The 19,798-nt window shown below is 40.9% G+C and overlaps 1 protein-coding gene across 2 annotated transcripts in view; it reads right to left on the bottom strand.

Moving 5' to 3' along the window:
* Window positions 1-19,798, bottom strand: part of RBPMS (RNA binding protein with multiple splicing) — a 202,807-nt gene that overhangs the window by 118,076 nt on the left and 64,933 nt on the right. For both annotated transcript variants that reach the window (XM_010838816.1, XM_010838817.1), the window contains exon 2: window positions 2,417-2,494. In XM_010838816.1, coding sequence (XP_010837118.1) covers window positions 2,417-2,494 — 78 coding nt within the window. The remainder of the gene's footprint in view (window positions 1-2,416; window positions 2,495-19,798) is intronic.

A 19,798-nucleotide genomic window follows, 5' to 3' on the forward strand; every position in this document is an offset into this window, starting at 1 on the left:
AAAAAAAAACACCACTTGACATGACTGACCACAGCACATATTGGTCCAGACAAAGATTTGCAGACGAGGGTCAGCCACCAGGGACTTTAATTAAAAAAGGGTTGTAGGAATGTACCAGGGTCCTGACTTTCGCGTTGGGGTTTCTGGGCAGCATGTTTCAACTGATTCACCCTCCTATCTTCCCAGCAGAGAACTATGTTACCAATTAGCTACTGTAAACATTTTACCTCAAAGGCCTTGAGCTCTTTTGGCCCAAGAGGTCATGATTCACAGCCCTGCCTCTTGCTTTTTCAAGGTGCTCTCGCTCTCTGAAAAACACACAGGTTTAAAGACCCCGAAGGCCTCAGAGGCAGAGGACAAATGGGTATTTCACTCAAGTAAAAGACCACTTGTAGGGATATACTGTCCTCTCAAGTCACAGAAATCAGAAGCTGCATCACACGGTAGTTCAGAATAGGAATGGCAGAGTCAAACTGCTTGGGTTTGATCCTGGCCCTGCCACTTACGATGTGTGTGAACTTGAGCAAAATGTATTCAACTGCTCCAAGTTTCATTTTCTTTCTTTAGCGGGGGAAAAAATGAGGCTAACCCACTTTAAAGGACTGGGATGAGAATTAAGTGAGATAATTCCTAAGGGACTTACTACTAGGTCTCTCCATATGCACACAGAAACACGGCTGTTGTGTTCATTAAGAGGAATGGTTAGCTTAAAAAGTCCTCATCCTACAAAACTGTACAAACTGCAATCCTGCAGAAGAAATGGGAAATTCTGCCAAGCTGGCACTCTTCCCATAGCACCTTCTCTTTCTTCCCCACTTCCTCTAGCCAACCCCTCGGCTAACCTGTTTCCCTCTGTAACATCATCATTATCATTGCATTAAAAGGAGAGCTGTCTTATATTAACTAGCACGAAGCTCCTGTAAAGCACAGGGAGCTCTGTGATGATCCAGAGGGGTGTGACGGGAAGATGAGGTTCAAGAGGGAGGGGATATACGTATATATAATGTCGATTCTCAATGCTATACAGTAGAAACTAACAACACTGTAAAGCAATTATATTCCAATTAAAAAAAAAAAAAAAACAGCAGAAAAACGGAGAGCTGTCAGAATGGAGTTAAGTCCATTATCACCTTGTGCCTTTGGGGCACATAAACTAGACTGTTTTATCTCTGTTGGTTTTCACTGACCGCCCCCTCAACCCCCGTTCTTCTCTCCAACCCAGCTGTTTTCAGCTGTCACATTTACTCTCTCTCCCTAAGAAGCTAGAACCTGTCCTGCCTCTGTGGCTCGGATCTTGCTTCCATCAGAATGGATCTTTAACCAGCAATCAAGACGGTCCATCACTCAGTCCTAAGTGTGGCCCTGGCCAGACACTGCTGCTGACATGTTCTCAGCCGACGGGACCAGCTCAGACACAGGCCCTGAAATCTGCCCTGACGTGCAGGATCGCTCCTTGAGGGCCAAGGCCTCCAGCCCACACTATGCCCAATCCCAGCTGTCCCTGACCCTCCAAAGGCTAACTTTCAAGGTTTCTCTGTGCAGCACGGTTATTTCAGCCTTAGTTCAATTTTCCTGTTAAATTTTCAATCCCAACAACATTAACGATCTCTAAAGTAAATTTATCTTGATAATCACAATGGACAGACAACTTGTATTAAATATTTCACCAGGTGGCACAGTGGTAAAGAATCTGCTGGGCAACATAGGAGACATAAGGGATGCAGGTTCGGTCCCTGGGTTTGGAAGAAGGAAGGGCAACCCACTCTGGTATTCTTGCCGGAAAGTTCCATGGGCAGAGGAGCCTGGTGGGCTATAGTCCATAGGGTTGCGAAGAGTTAGACACACTGAGATACTAAGCACTCACAAAGCACCAGGGAAGATGTCCCTCAACTCTTGCCAAGCAGTTCTTTAAAATTCTGTTCTACTGTTTCAGCAACGCTGGACATTTTGCCAACGAAAAAATAATGGTTTTAGGTTCCTTGTCAAGTTCATAAAAGCTTATTTAACCTATTATGTCTCCTAGGAATTGTATGAACAGCAGTATTTCAGCTAATAAGGAACCTCCTAGGGGTAGGGCTTGACTTATACTTCTGCATTTGAGATAATACATGGTAAGTCACTGATGGTATCTGGGGTGATCTGTACTCAAAATACCCTCAATTGGCAGAGAATACACAGGGAGGAAACTGAGGCTGTTTTAAATTAGGACAGATTAGCTTCTCGAGATTAGCGGCTGGGAGGACAAAAGGCCATTTCAGTATATCCAAAGTGAGACTGTATATTAGAACTGAGTTGTTAAATCTTCTTACTCACTAACCACTTTAAAAAATAGGCGTTTCTCAAACATTTCATCTCTTTCTCCAGACAGACCCACTTTCTGTCTCCTTTTATGATTTCTAAAAGATAGAAAAGGTACCTTAAATGGTCTGAAAAGCAGATATAGCTCCCGAGGTTTGATGTCCAGAGGGAGACCGCTGACAAAGAGAGTCCGGACCTGGAAAATAAATATAAGAAGTGATCAAGGAGGGGACAGTCACAGAACAGCTCACTTAAAATCCAAAAAAACATGTTTCTTCAGATATTCCACAACTCCTACCTAATTCGTGCTCTTTTTATGACACAGTGACTAATGTTAAGATGCTCTTAAGCCAACTCTTAAATAGTTCTGTGTGAATTATCAGAGTGGATCACTTCTAGCCAATGTAAATTTACAAAGTGACCTCTCTTTTCCTTGCCATTGCCTGGTTCTAAGACTGTGAGGGGAAGAGAGGGTCCATAATTAAAATGTTAGCTTAAGGGGGGGAAAAAAAGTGTCATGAGGACAGTAAATCTACCACCCCTCTGCTGTGAACAAAGGAATACACATGTGGTTCAAAAACACAATTGAAAAAACAATTTTTTAACGCAAATTATTTTTAATTGCAGGATAATTGCTTTACAATATTGTGTTGGTTTCTGCCAAACATCAACGTGAATCAGCCATAGTTATATGTATGTCCCCTCGCTCTTGAACCTCTGGGGAAAAAAGTTTTTCTATATTTTTTTATTTTTAAAATTTCCTATCCTTGCCTTGTGGCATGTGGGATCTTAAGTTCCCTGACCAGGGAATCAAACCCAGGGCCCCTGCATTGGAGGAATGAAATTTTAACCACTGGACTGCCAGGGAAGTCCCAAAACAATTTTTGTTTCCTTCTGCTTGTCTTGTCATTGCTTCCTTCATCGGCATTAATAGTTACAGCAATTTTAGTAAGTGAAGAAGTTTATTGAACAACTGAAATGCATCTACGTATCAACAGTAGCCAAATGACTAGCCCTGTATCTGTTCAGTTCCGGAAAAGCGTGGCAGATGTGGCCAACCTATACATACCCATAAGGCCCAGGGTACAAAATACGTACTTAATGTGTGCCGAAACACAGAACGCAGGGCAAATTTCCAGCTGGGAGGATCAGAGTATGTTTACTCAGAGTATGCTGGTGTCTGCATGGAATGTCCTTCAAGACAGGTAGGAATTTACCACATAGGTATATAAAGGCTGAAGTGGGCAAAAGCACAGGCGGAAAAAAAGCATCAACCAGTTAATGAAGAGGGGGGTAGCAGAGTGCGTTCTGGGAGAAGGGCCAGCCGCAACTGAACGGGAAATGGGGGCTCAAACCACAGAGCCAGCAAGTCATCAGCACAGGAATATGGTCTTAACTCAACTGGCAAGTGGTCCAAACATGGTCCACAGCCTTGTCTAACTCAACGAAACTACGGCGTGCCGTGTAGGGCCACCCAAGACGGACGGGTCTTGGCGGAGAGTTCTGACGAAACGTGGTCCCCTGGAGAACGGAACGGCAAACCACTTCAGTATTTTTGCCTTGAGAACCCCATGAATCGCAAGTAGTCACCACTGAATTATCATCACCACAATTTGTTTCTACTTAGTGTGTTTTTAAAAACTTTATTTGAAACTTACTAAGACATACATATACACATTTTTTACCTTTAAAAAAGCTTTGAAAGAATTTTATTGGGGTATACTTGATTTACAATGTTGGGTTAGTTTCTGCTGTACATCAAAGTGAATCAGTTACATACATACATATATCCACTGCTTTTGATTCTTTTCTCATACAGGCCATTACCGAGTATTGAGGAGAGTTTCCTGTGCTATTATTGAGTCAGTTATCTATCAGTTATGTATTTCTTATTTTATCACTTCTTATAGTAGTGTGTATATGTCAATTCCGATCTCCCTATTTATCCTTCCCACCTGCTTTCCCTCTTGGTAACCATAGGTTTGTTTTCTAGATCTGTGACTGTTTTATAAAAAAGTTCGTTTGTACCATTTTTTAGATTCTACGTAAGTGATACACAACACTTGTCTTTCTCTGACTAAACTCTGTATGAAAAAGGTACATATATACAACAGAATATTACTCAGCCACGAAAAAAAGGAAAGAAATAATGTCTGTTTTGCGAGCCTTTACTCTGTCCCCTAACTCCCCTAGCTTTGAGCTACGTCACTGCCATCAAATCACATAACTACCATATCTTTCTCTGTGGTGAAAACATGTAAGATCTACTCTCAGTAACCTTCAAGTACACCTGTAATACAGTACCGTGCATTAGGTTCTCCAAAACTTATTCAATTTCTAACTGAAGTGTGTAACCTTAGACCAACATTCTCCCCATTTTCCTCACCCTCCAGTTCCGGGTACTAACCATTCCATTCTGTCTTTACGAGTTCAATTTCACTTTCACATTTTCTATTCCTCTTGTCTACTCAAGCTGATATGCCATGATTGAGTTCCTCATTAGAAGTCAAGTTGCTGCTGATGCTGCCAAGTCGCTTCAGTCGTGTCTGACTCTGTGCGACCCCATAGACGGCAGCCCACCAGGCTCCTCTGTCCCTGGGATTCTCCAGGCAAGAATACTGGAGTGGTTTGCCATTTCCTTCTCCAATGCATGAATGTGAAAACTGAAAGTGAGTTACTACTCGAAGGAAAAAACCAGTGCTTAATTGTAAACCATGTACAACTATGGAAGATTTTTCCTCTGTGAGAAATAGGAGAATATTTTCTAGAATCCTAACACTTTCCATTGATTCTGGCTTGAAGAACCACAAAGCAGCAAGCAGGACCCTTTTGCTGATCCAGCAAAGTATATGGAAAAATGTCCTGCCATTTACATGAAGGTGTATAATAAACATTATGATGAAGTAAACAGTCATGGAATCATGAATGCCTATCATTTATTTATATTTTAAACAGCTTTACTGAAATATAATTGACATATAACTAAACATCTTATTTACAAGTTTTGACATTATGTTTAACCTATGAAACCAATATTGTTTTCATAACAATCAAGATAATGAACAAACTCACCACACCCCTGTGATGTTTCCTTGTTTCATGCTCTGTAATCTTCCTTCAGTCTTTATCCTTAGGCAATCACTCATCTGTCACTATAGACGAGTATGCATGTTCTGAAGTTTTATACAAATGGAGCCATAAAGTATGTGCCCTTTTTTGTCCAACTTCTTTTACTTTAACATAATTATTTTGAGATTCATCTACGTTGCTGCACATCTCAAAAGGCTATTTTTGTTTCTGAGCAGTATTCGGTGGTACGAATACATCACAGTTCATTTATCCATTCACTATAAGACATACAAGTTATCTCTAGTTTCTGGTTTTTACAAACAAAATGACTATGAAAATTCAGGTATCAGTGTGTACAAGTCTTTGTAAGGACCTATGCTTTCTTTTTGGATAATTAGCTAGAAATGGAATAGCTACATGATATGGTAGGAATATGGTTAAAACATTTTTTTAAAATGCTTTTTAAAAAAAGGGCTTCCCTGATAGCTCAGTTGGTAAAGAATCCAACTGCGATGCAGGAGACTTGGATTCTATCCCTGGGTTGGGAAGATCTGCTGGAGCAGGGATAGGATAACCACCTCCAGTATTCTTGGGCTTCCCTTGTGGCTCAGCTGGTAAAGAATCCACCTGCAATGCAGGAGACTTTGGTTCTATCCCTGGGTTGGGAAGATCCCCTGGAGAAGGGAAAGGCGACCCACTCCAGTATTCTGGCCTGGAGAATTCCATGGACTGTATAGTCCATGGGGTTGCAGAGAGTCGGACACACTGAGCGACTTTCAGTTTCAAACTTTTAAGAAACTACCCTCTTCAATTCATTGTTTTGTGGTCTAGAACAAGATAAATATTGAATGTACAACAGATGTATATTCTGTCGCTGTTGTGTACAGTGTTTTATAAATTTCAATCAAGGTCAAGTTTGTTGTTCAATATACCTTTTGTCTCTCCCTTCTCTCTCAACTTTGCCAGTGATAAACACTCTTTCCAAAGAAATGGGTTCTTTGTTTATTTTTTTCTTGCCTATGCAGCACGTGGGATCTTACTTCCCTGACTGAGGATCGAACCTGTGCCTTCTGCAGTGGAAGTACAGAGTCTTGGCCACTGGATTGCCAGGGGAGTACTCTAAAGAACTTTCTTTACCAAAGCTGCTAAGACTGAATTACTGACAACTGCCAAAAACACGGTCAAAGGGATCCTGCTACCCCGTGTGGCCTCCCTGCGACCCACACCCCCTCCCCACATTCCAGAAAGTGAACACCATCTGTTCTACTTGGCTGCCCTGGCCAGGACAACCTGGACAGAGGGAATTCCAGACTCCACTCATTCATATTTTGTTCAGTGCCCATTGTGACTGGCACTATGCCGGGTGCTGACCGAATTATTATAGAGATTGCCATGGAAATAATGATAAGCAGATGCTGTGTTTTAAACACTGGAGCACCGTTTGTCCAGCTGGGAAGCTTAGCCATGTGATAGGTATCAGTTAGGACCTGGGAGTTAACTCAGGAAATGAGCTACCATTTATAGCACCATTCTAAAGAAAGAGGCTTTAGAAAGTTGCAAACAATTTATCCCCCCCCCCAAAAAAAAACTGGAAATCTGGGAGTTATCAACAAAATACTACTTGATATAAATTAAGGTTTATCTACACCCATTGAATATATTACTATGCAACCAATAAAAAACATGTTCAGGGAAAAAGTACAAAGCTTTATTCTATAAAGCAAAAAGCCAACACATGTATGTATACAAAAGGGAGTAAAAATACCTTATAGGATATATATGCTTAACAAGCAATTTGGGGGTAGGGGGGTGGTGGCGGTTGCACTCTGTGGCAAGTGGGATCTTAGTTCTGGGACCAGGGGTCAAACTCATGCCCTCTGCAATGGAAGCACGGAGTCTTAACCTCTGAACCACGGGGGAAGTCCTAATAAATGACTTTACTGTTTTTTATGAGCTTATTTATATTTTCTATCTTTCTATAATAAGCAACTCTTATAGTTTATTGTTAGGTTGACAATAGCCTAGATTGTTTTTTATTACTTTGCTCTATATTTAGAAAACCATATATAATGTCAAAATTTGTATCAATAAAAATTGCAAAGTTCATAGAGAAAACTAAGTATTTCAAAAATTAGAAGATTAACTTAATATTTCAACAGCAAAGGGTTATACATTAAAAAAACAAACAAACAGTGACCTCCTATTAAGCTGAAGTTCGCCACTCACTCAAGCCACTTGCTTTTCATTGTTGTTCATCAAATTAGAGGCAACTAAGATGTCTGGCATTTTATTTACACATGGACATAAATTACATTTCCTAGAGGTCAGTGAAGCCCGTTATTTTCTCAGAAACCTGCCAAGATACCACTCACTGAAAAGCTGATCCCTCCTCTGATGGGACAGATAGACTGAGTAGGAGAAATAGATCTTAAATACCTAGGTTATGGAATTATGACAACAATTAAAGGTCTTTTAAATCCAAATTTTGGAATCCATGTGCTCTGAATCCTTTCTAGACCTCCCCAGACTAAGAAACTTCATTAAGTTAAAAACAAAAACTTAATGAGTCGGGTGAGTGTCTAATTCATACTTATCTACGGTGACTGGAACCTAGAGTCATGGGGATGCTTTAAACATTTTAGGGACTTCCCTGGTGGTCCAGTTTCCCGCTCCCAGTGCAGGGGCCCAGGTTCGATCCCTGGTCAGGGAGCTAGATCCCACCTGCCGCAACTAAGACCCAGTGCAGCCAAATAAACAGATAAAAGTAAATATTTAAAAAAATAAAAATAAAAAAAGATTTCAGTTTCTCTACTTTTCTTACCACCACTCATTTTATCTGAGTCATTAAACGCAAAGCATTTTTAAGTTTTGCCTTTGCTGTGTGCCTACGTAGATCACCAAGGTTAGATATGATACTTGCTTGCAGGGAGCTTAACTGTCACGGCAACAAGAGAAAGCTTAGCTCATTCAGAGTAACCAATTAGAACCCAGTGAGCTCGAAGTTTAAAAGACATGTAAATCCACGATCAAATACGCAATAAAAGTGCCCCCAAAGAACAAGTGAATGACGCCGCATGAACTCTGTGGCAGGTCAGTCATTTTCCAGGTCGGCCCTTAATTCAACAGCATTGTCTATGGACACAGATGTGCCTGGCACTCCGCCTTTGGCACTGCGGATGTTTACTTTATCAGACACACGGGGAAACACATTTCTTCGTCAAGGACACAACATGCCTCATAGACGTTCGAGACGTGAAGCTGTTGACAGCTCTATCCCAAAGGGACGCTAATGGATTCTGCGGATGTACCTCCAACTTCACTTCTCCCCCAACAGGACTGAAAGAACAAACGCCAGGAGAAATCATCCTGTCAGTAAGAGCCAGGGCCTTCTTGACTCAGCCCTGACCAACCATTCCTGTGGAGCCCACAGTCAGATTCCGGATGAAACTCACTGTGTGTTCTGAAATGGCACTGCCAGCTTCCATGAGGACACAGAAGCCACATTTCAGTGACTGACTTCCAATTTAATAAATTCAAGAAGTACAGTCATTGTGTGAGTCTTGGGCTTTCTTGGATAGAAAGGCCCTTCCTTTAATAAAGAACACACGTTATCTTATAAGATAATTACCCACAGGTAATCTAGACATTGGGCTCCCCAGGTGGCTCAGTGGTAAAGACCCACCTGCCAATGCAGGAGACTCGAGTTTGATCCTGGGTCGGGAAGAGCCCCTGGAGAAGGAAATAGCAACCCACTCCAGCATTTTTGCTTGAGAAACCCCAAGGACAGAGGAGCCTGGCAGGTTACAGTCCATGGGGTTGCAAAGAGACAATGACATAGCAACTAAACAACAACAACAAAATCTAGACATTAAAATAAAAACCAACAGACAAATGCTTATTAATTTCAATACACAGTAGAGAATAGTCACGCACACTTTTCAGCAGTCACATCCAATAAACACTGTGTCCAAAGACTATGGCATTTTCTGTGTAAGTTTTAATTGTTTATAAAAAAAGATTTCGTCATCATCTCCAGCTGCTCTGAGCTGACCTCTCGAGGTTCCTCTTACATTCATAGGATTGGGAAAGGCAACTTTTCATTTTCTGATGACTCACAAATAACTGTGTATAATCTCTCATCTGAAACATTCTAAAACCCACAGGACTGCTTCAATGATCATCTATCATCTGCAAACTTTCTCTCCACCTATCCAAGTTCTCACAAAGACAGACTCCAAAAGCAGCTTTAAAATGTGCTGGATGTTTAAATCATTCTTTGGAATAACTAACTTTTGACACATGCCAAGTGGATTCACAGGTAAGATCCTACAGTGGGCATTTTAGAGTCTGAAAGTGCTGTTTTGGGGTAGTGTGTAACAGCAGTCCATAGGTACATGATATAAAAATTTCCCTTGATTTTAGAAATCGACAGGATAACATTGTGTATTCAGGGGAAACACCAGAAAGTCAACACTTCTAGTGATGACACGGCAAACAAAATGAGGTGATGATATAGTATTAGTTAAAACATCAAATGATAAATACTCATCTGACAAAAATGCAGAAGAGATAACAGCATAAGGGATCAAAATTAGATGAAAAAGAGGAATGAGGGAAAAAAAGGTCAAAAAATGACAAGGAAAAACAGACAAATCAAAACAGACCTAAAAAGTCATAACACACAAAAAATTCAGGACTATGAACCTATTAACAAGGATAGAATATCAATATAGAATCAATATATGGAAAATAGTAAAAAAAAAATCACATTTCTTACAACTGATGACTGAAACATCCTTAAGTTTGTGTAAATAAGTTCAATTTCAACAAAAGTAAGTAATTCACAAAAAGTTTGAGAAAATTCTCAAATTCTTGCACATTTAAACTGGGTAAGTAGCTATCTTTATCCACTGATAGAGAACAAAGTTTCTGATTATTAAGTTTTAAAAAGCACCAGAAATTGCTCATAATCCCAGTAATTCTTTTAGTGTTTTTATAAATTAGTACATGCTTTTTTTTTTTTTTAAGTTTTTAAAGACTGTATACCACACTGAAAGTGAAAGTTAGTTGCTCAGTCGTGTCTGACTCTCTGCGATCCCATGGACTGTAGCCTGCCAGGCTCCTCTGTCCATGGAATTCTCCAGGCATGAGTACCGGAGTGGGTTGCCACTTCTTTCTCCAGGGGCTCTTCCCGACCCAGGGATTAAACCTGCATTGCAGGCAGATTCTTCACTGAGTGGAGAGGGAAGGTGACTGAAGAGAACTTTCACTTTTATATTTATATAATCTGGTATTTAAGCATTTTATAAGCATAAACTCCCATTCACTTTTGTCATTAGAAATCCTCATCTGCCTACGCTTGCTCTACAGGTACAACCTTCATCTAGTAGAAATATACATTCATATTAACTAACTTCACTTTTCAAGATCTGATGACGAGTGAGTGCTTCTTCGTACTTAGTCTAAAACTACAATCTCACCCAAAAAGGGACACTGATGGCTCAAGGTCCTCAGAGCAGGAGGGTCTACCCTAACTACAGCCAAAGGAGTGTTCTTGCTTTGTGATCAACTTACTTCTCACTCGAACGAGAAAAGAGGGATCACTCACTTTCCAACATCTAAGGAAGTGACATCTCTTCCGAGATGATGAAATAAACATAGTTTCAGGGACAGAGAAGTTGAAAAGAGCTCCACTCATGAGTAGCAGTATAAATTCCACAGAGCTGGGTTGCTTATACACATAAGGTTGGGACGGGGGAGCTGTGTGTCCCAGAGCCTTCTCAGTTTTACACACTGGTTAAATTATTTTATTCTTTTTAAATAAAGTCTAAATGAATTGAGTCCTCTGCTTATTCTATAAGCACAAGCTGAAAAACCAAATTGCAAGACTGAACCACACCGAGGACTGCCCATCCTCTCAGTTCCAAAGAAGGCTTGGCTGGCCTGCAAGATTTCCCATTTGCATCTTGCCACCACAAAAATGGATGACCACAATCATTAAATGGTCTGCCAGGCATTTAATTCTGGTTGCAGCTCAGAAGAAACTAACCAGCCTTTGGTCAAGCTCCAGTTTCTTCTTCGCATTGGCTTCAAGACGGAACAGGTGGTCAAGTTCCTTGTTCCTGACGATGGCCACCTACTGAACCTAAAGATTTGCTCCTTTTCTAGCCCTGGGAAAGTATGCATTGGTTCATGACGCCACATTGCTACAGACACCAAGGACCGACTAACCATAGGATAAATGCTGTTGTTAAGGACTCCCACGTTTGTTTTAGTTTTAAATGAAGGACTGTTCTATCCTTTCTAAAGAAAAAAGTCACATCATTACCCATGATGTGCACCTCCCTAGTTTTGAGGGATCCACTTGTACTGGCCCTCTAAGAGCTATTCAATAAGATGGCTGGATGGCATCACCAACTTGATGGACATGAGTTTGAGCAAGCTCCAGGAGTTGGTGATAGATAGCAAGGCCTGGCATGCTGCAGTGCACTGGGTCACAAAGAGTTGGACATTACCGAGCAACTGAACCGATCTGTATAACCAAATTTATACTTTTGTTTGGGGTTCATGGAAACCAGGGTCATTTTGCCAAGATGATAAGAAAGTTTCCGTTAAGTATCAGGGATGGAGAAGGAAATGGCAACCCACTCCAACATTCTTGCCTGGAGAATTCCATGGACAGAGGAGCCTGGTGGGCTACAGTCCATGGGGTCGCAAAGAGTCAGACACGACTAAGCAACTAAACCACCAAGTTATCAGGGAAAGGAGGAAGACTCAGAGAAACACATGGAAGAGAAATGCCACGTCTCAAAAACTTTTATGTACAGGGCTCAGAATGAGGACAGGGGGCTGGGGTTCCAAGTTAGCACGACGAACACCATGCTTCTACTGTTGTTCTGGAAGAACTTTTCCCAGTCCAACCCGATGTCACTTTATAATCAGATGATCTCAATCTCTATCTAACCTTGATAGGACTTCTTAACATCAAACTCTTATCTAGGCCCTCTCTCGCATCTGTTGTTGTTTTTTTCTAATGTGGACCATTTTTTATAAGTCTGTATTGAATCTGCTACAATATTGCTTCTGTTTTCTGTTTTGGTTTTCTGGCCAGGAGGCACGTGGGAATCTTAGATCCTCAACAGGAATCAAACTGGCACCCCCCACATTGAGGCAAAGTCTTAACCACTGGACCAATAGGAAAGTCCCGTATTTTTAAGCGGATAAAAAAATCAAGACTTTCAAGGGTTTGAAACTGCCCAAGCATATAGGTCTGGACATGTAATCACTTTGCCTCATTACTAAGAAATTCACTGAGTGCTGTCACACAAAGAGAGGTGGGTACCAGAGGCAAATCAGGAATTTAGGATCTGAATTAGCCTAGATGGGAAACTAGATATCTGTGTGTGTGCATGTGAGAACTTAACCTCATTATTAAGAAATTCACCGAGTGCTGTCAAATACAATATATGGTTGTCAAGTCCTTAGAGGTCAACAGGAAGTTGCTTAAAAAGGCAGGAAGCTTTACCCTTTAAACACCCCACCCTGGCTTCTCTAAGTTCCTTTAGTTAACTTCTGATGGTTTATCCTGTTTTAATACTGGTTAGCCCATGGAAATCCACTCTTCCTTCAATTACACTGCACTGCTTATGTCATTTAAACATGAAGATTTTTATATGGATACATTAATACAGTATGTTATAAACAGAAGTGTGCATTGCTGCTGCTACTGCTGCTAAGTCACTTCAGTCGTGTCCGACTCTGTGTGACCCCATAGATGGCAGGCCACCAGGCTCCCCCGTCCCTGGGATTCTCCAGGCAAGAACACTGGAGTGGGTTGCCATTTCCTTCTCCAATGCTTGAAAGTGAAAAGTGAAAGTGAAGTCACTCAGTCGTGTCCGACTCTTAGCGACCCCATAGACTGCAGCCTACCAGGCTGCTCCATCCATGGGAGTTTCCAGGCAAGAGTACTGGAGTGGGGTGCCATTGCCTTCTCCTGAAGCGTGCATTAGTAATGCTCTAAAATGTAGTGGTGTGTGTGTGTGCTCAATCATGTCTGACTCTTTGTGACTCCATGAACTGTAGCCCACCAGGCCCCTCTTTCCATGGGATTTCCCAGGCAAGAATACTGGAGTGGGTTGCCATTTCCTTCTCCAGGGGATCTGCCCAAACCAGGGATCAAACCCACACTCTTGTGTCTCCTGCTTGGCATGCAGATTCTTTACCACTGAGCCATCAGGGAAGCTCAAAGTGCATTTACATTTAAGGTTTTTTCCAATCCTATAGAGTACGCAAATTTATATGTCAAAAAGATCCCTTGGGCTACCCCTAATATAGACTTTTCCATGGCCTAACGAAATGAAATAGAAGCAGAAAATATGAAGATATATAATCAAAATTCTAAAACCTCTTTTAGCATAGCTTTGGTGATTGTGATTGTTATTTTACAAAGCAATTCTGTTTAAATTTTAAAAAAAAAGTCATTTTACCTCTCCCACACTACACAGGAAAACTACCCCAGATAGCACAGAGTTCTTTATGGTCACTTAAAAGTAACCAGAAAAAAATTCACAGGAGCAGATTACGGTACTAAAACTACGCAGGGTCTAATGCATTTATTGCTTTGATATCAGTAACAAAGTCCATCTGAGGAGCCTGACCCACTGTCAACTTCAGCTCACAAAGCGCCATCGTTGTTCAGCTGCTCAGTCGTGTCCGACTCCGCGACCCCATGGACCACAGCCTGCCAGGCTTCCCTGTCCTTCACCATCTCCCGGAATTTGCTCAAGCTCACGTCTGCTGAGTTGGTGGTGCCATTTTGCAATTCTGTGATTTTCACACTTTCTGTAGTTGTTAGAACCACAATGCACCATAGTTCCAACAGCTACAGAAAGTGTGAGGATTACAGAAATAAAAAGCTGAAAGCTGTGGAGAAAAGGTTTGCTTCCCAATGTTTAGTCATAGGAAACTACCCAATATACACCTTTAAATTCTTTGCTGCCAGGTCAGCACGCCTTCAAAATGACAGTGGTGAGCATCTCAGTAGGTAGCAATAGATGCTAGTATTCTACCAGGAGGGAGGCATTATAGAGCAAAATAAATCATAAATATCCAGATATGGATGATTATGAAGAAGTCAAGTCAGTATGACTTTTCAACATGCACTCAACGGGTTATGGTCTCCGAACAGTAAAGTTTCACTTTCACTTCCAAAGATTAAGGTCTCTGGGCATTAAAGCACACACAGTAAAAACAACACACAAATAGACAGAAGAAGGGGGAAAAAAAAAAAAGGATTCATGAGGAACCAGGCTGCTGTCATTTAAGCCCCACTTCTCCACCTAGCTACACACCTCGGACCAGTCACTTAACTTCTCCAGTCACAAATTTCCTCACCTGGAAAACTGAGACAATTCAAGGAATCTCACATGTGGCAATTTAAAATTACATCCAATCTCTGATCTCCCTCCATTTGTAACACAGAACTTAATTCCTTTGCCCGTCAGTGCAGGCTTCACTTCGCGACTCACTCCGAATGAAGAGAATGTGGCTGAAGAGACTTCTAACAACCGGGTCAAAAAAGGCACTATGGCTTCCTCAGGAGAGGACTCCCGAATCATTCACTCAGTGAAGCCGGGTACCACGATGATTGTAAGAAGCTCTGCGTGGAGCACATGGCAATGGACCAAAAGCCATGCCAGCAAGCCATCCTAGAAGCAGATTCTCCAGCTCTACCCGAGTAGTCAGATGGCTGCAGCCCTAGGGAAACCTGTCTTGTGGTTTATCAATTTTATCTTTCAAAGAACCAGTTTTTAGTTTCATTGTCTGTTCTATCGTTTTCCTCATCTCCACTTCGTTTATTTCTGCTCTGACCTTTATGATTTCTTGCCTTCTACTAACTTTGGGTTTTATTTGTTCTTCTTTCTCTTAGTTGCTTTAGTTATAAAGTTAGTTGGGAGAGGGTTCAAGCCAATAAAATTAGAAATGAAAACAGAGAAGTTACAACAGACACCACAGAAATACAAAGGATAAGAGACTACTGCAAGCAACTATATGCCAATAAAATGGATAACCTAAAAGAAATAAGACAAATTCTTAAAAAGGTACAATCGCCCAAGACTGAAACAGAAAGAAATAGAAAATACAAACAGACCAATCGACTTAAAAACTTCCAAAAAACTAACCTCTAGGACCAAAAGTCTTCATAGATGAATTCTATCAAACATTTAGAGAAGAGGTAACACCTATCCTTCTGGAACTCTTCCAAAAACTGCAGAGGAGGGAATATTCTCAAACTCATTCTATGAGGCCACCATCACTCTGATATCAAAACCAGACAAAGACACCACACAAAAAAAGAAAATTACAGGCCAGGGTCACTGATGAGCATAGACGCAAAACCCCTCAACAACACGTTAAAAGGATCATACACCACAATCCAGTGTGATTTATCCCAGGGAGGAAAGTATTTTTCAATATCTCTGACAAGGGATTAATTTCTGAATTTACAAAGATCTCAATATCCAAAAAACAAACAACCCAATCAAAAGATGAGCAGAAGGCTCAAACAGACAATTCTCCAAAGAAGACATATAAGATGGCTAAGGGGCATATGAAAAGATGCTCAATTAATTAAGCATCTTAATTAAGAATTAGAGCAACGCAAGTCAAAACTACGACGAGATGTCACCTCACACCAGTCAGAATGGCCATCAAAAAGTCAACAAACAATAAATGGAGAGGGTGTGGAGAAAAGGGAACCCTCCTACACTGCAGATGAGAATGTAAATTGGCACAACCACTATGAAGAAAAGTATGGAGGCTCCTTAAAAAACTAAGAATAGAACTACCATATGATCCAGTAATCCCACTTCTGGGTACGTATCACGAGAAAACCATGGCTTGAAAGGATACAAGCGCCCCCGCGTTCATTGCGGCACTGTTTACAATAGCCGAGACACCATCGACAGATGAATGGGAAAAGAAGATGTGGTGTGTATATACATACAGTGGAATATTAGTCATTAAAAAGAATGAAATAAGGCCATCTGCAGCAACATGGATGGACCTGGAGATTATACTAAATGAAGTCAGAGAAAGACAAGTATCACATGGTACCACTTATATGCAGAATCTTTTTTAAAAAATGATACGAATGAACGTATTTACAAAACAGAAGCACTTACATGGAGAATGAATTTATGTTTACGGAAGGAAGAGGAACGGGAGGAATAGTTGGGGTGTTTGAGATGGACATGTACTCACTATCAACAGATAAGGGCCTAGTATACAGCACAGGGCCAAAAAAAAAAAAAAGGTTAGAAAAGTCCACCCTCATGAGAGATCCTGAACTAGATACACCTAGCTAAGCCATGCCTAGGTTTCTGCCCCTTAAAAAAGGAAATAATAAATGGGATAAAACTGCATACAACAAAACACATACATGTAAAACTGGGGAAATCTAAACAAAAGGAGTGGATCGTACCAACCTCAATTTCTTGGTTGTGATATTGTGCTATAATTTTACAATATGTTATCATTAGAGAAAACTAAGCAAAGGGCACAGGCTTCCCAGGTGGAGTTAGTAGTAAAGAACACACCTGCCAACGCAGGAGACGTAAGAACCAAGGGTTTGATCCTTGGCTTGGGAAGATCCCCTGCAGAAGGAAATGGCAACCCACTCCAGTGTTCTTACCTGGAGAATCCCATGGACAGAGGAGCCTGGAGAGCTACTGCAAAGAGTTGGACCCGACCGAAGCGACTTAGCATGCACACACGCACGCACGCAAAGGGCACCCACGATCTTTCTACATGTACTTCTTAGAACTGTGTGTAAATTATTTCAAAGTCAGTTGAGTTAAATTGAACTGCGTCTTTAAGACTTTGACATATAAGTAATTATATAAACGTTAACCAAGAGATTTACATCAGTCGGTAAAACTAAGCAGTGAAGCTAGGTGGTAGTTACAAATTCATACACATTTCCATTTCAAAGCACTATCAGAAAAAGACTGATCTTTTTCCTACTAAGTTTTTAATTGATATGATTCAGTATCGTAAAAGACATTAGAATGAAATATGACTTTTTTTAAGTGTATTTTACTTAATTTTAACTTTCTTGATTTGTGTAATCACTACCTTTTATTGTATTATACATCTTATATTCTATTGTAGTATCCATATCTCATTTAAAATTCATTGCATATAATACGGAAAATAAAAATAGCAAGTATAGTTTTTTTCTTTTTTTAAAAATTTTATTTTTAAACTTTACAATATTGTATTAGTTTTGCCAAATATCGAAATGAATCCGCCACAGGTATACCTGTGTTCCCCATCCTGAACCCTCCTCCCTCCCCATACCCTCCCTCTGGGTCGTCCCAGTGCACCAGCCCCAAGCATCCAGTATCGTGCATCGAACCTGGACTGGAGACTCATTTCATACATGATATTATACATGTTTCAATGCTATTCTCCCAAATCTCCCCACCCTCTCCCTCTCCCACAGAGTCCATAAGACTGATCTATACATCAGTGTCTCTTTTGCTGTCTCATACACAGGGTTATTGTTACCATCTTTCTAAATTTAAAATATTTTAAACTACCACCAGGGGAAAAACTTGGAGAGTCAAGCCCAGTGATTTCCGAAAAGCAGAAAAATACATATGCACAGGCTTGATGCCTGTGCCCTGGTGGTCCAGTGGTTCAGACTCTGCACTTCCAATGCAGGGGACATGGGTTCGATCCCTGGTTGACAAACTAAGATCCCACAAGCTGTGTCACGTGGCCAAGAAAAGTCATAAGAAAAAAAGAAAAATATATTCGTAGGCTATATTTTATATTAACAGGGCTTTGGTGAACTCATCAAGAACCATCCACTTTTCCTTACTGTTTCTACATAAGAATTTCAGCACATATTGGTATGTACGTGAAATACCTCACAACTGAAATAAGAATTTTTAAAAACACAATCTATTTTTAATTGATTTATTTAATTGGAGGCTAATTACTTTCCAATATTGTGGTGGTTTTTGCCATACATTGACATGAAATCAGCCATGGTGTACATGTGTCCCCTAGTCCCGAACCTCCCTCCCTCCCTCCCCATCCCATCCCTCTGGGTTGTCCCCTTGCACTGGCTTTGAGTGCCCTGTTTTATGCATCAAACTTGGACTGGTCATCTATTTCACATATGGTAATATACATGTTTCAATGCTATTCTCTCAAATCATCCCACCCTCGCCTTTTCCCACAGAGTCCAAAAGTCTGTGTCTCTTTTGCTGTCTTGCATGTAGGGTCGTCATTACCATCTTTCTAAATTCCATGTATATACTGTACTGGCATTTTCGTTTCTGACTAATTTCACTCTGTATAATAGGCTCCAGTTTCATCCACCTTGTGAGAACTGATTCAAATGTATTCTTTTTAATAGTTGAGTAATATTCCATTGTGTATATATACCACAACTTTCTTATCTGTTTGTCTGCCCATGGACATCTAGCTTGCTTCCACGTCCTAGCTATTTAAACAGTGCTGTGATGAACATTGGGGTACACGTGTCTCTTTCAATTCTGGTTTCCTCAGTGTGTACGCCCAGCAGTAGGACTGCTGGGTTGTATGCCAGTTCTATTACCAGTTTTTTAAGGAATCTCCACACTATTTTCCAGAGTGACTGTAACTAGTTTGCATTCCCAACAGTGTAAGAGGGTTCCCTTTTCTCCACACACTCTCCAGCACCTACTGTTTGTAGACTTTTTAATAGCCATTCTGACCGGTGGGAAATGGTACCTCATAGTGGTTTTGATTTGCATTTCTCTGATGAGTGATGTTGAGCATCTTATCATGTGTTTGTTAGCCATCTGTATGTCTTCTTTGGAGCGATGTGTTTAGTTCTTTGGCCCATTTTTTGATTGGGTCATTTAAAAAACACAATCTATTTTATGTCAGCTACTTTCTCTAATTTATAAACTAGTTAGTTTACTGCAAAGCCCAGTGCTAATAATGCATTTTTCCAGTAAAAAAGCAAACTTCAATGTTTAAGTTTGGATCACCTCCTAGTTTTTCCAGTGGTCAGTCAGTTCAGTTGCTTAGTCATGTCCGATTCTTTGCGACCCCATGAACCGCAGCACGCCAGGCCTCCCTGTCCATTACCAACTCCCAGAGTCCACCTAAACCCATGTCCATTGAGTTGGTGATGCCATCCAGCCATCTCATCCTCTGTCGTTCCCTTCTCCTCCTGCCCCCAATCTTTCCCAGCATCAGGATCTTTTCAAATGAGTCAGCTCTTCGCATCAGGTGGCCAAAGTATTGGAGTTTCAGCTTCAGCATCAGTCCTTCCAATGAACACCCAGGACTGATCTCCTTTAGGATGGACTGGTTGGATCTCCTTGCAGTCCAAGGGACTCTCAAGAGTTTTCTCCAACACCACAGTTCA

The sequence above is a fragment of the Bison bison genome, unplaced genomic scaffold, assembly GCF_000754665.1.
Source record: "Bison bison bison isolate TAMUID 2011002044 unplaced genomic scaffold, Bison_UMD1.0 scf7180017864105, whole genome shotgun sequence".
In the NCBI taxonomy this organism is placed as follows: Eukaryota; Metazoa; Chordata; class Mammalia; order Artiodactyla; family Bovidae; genus Bison; species Bison bison.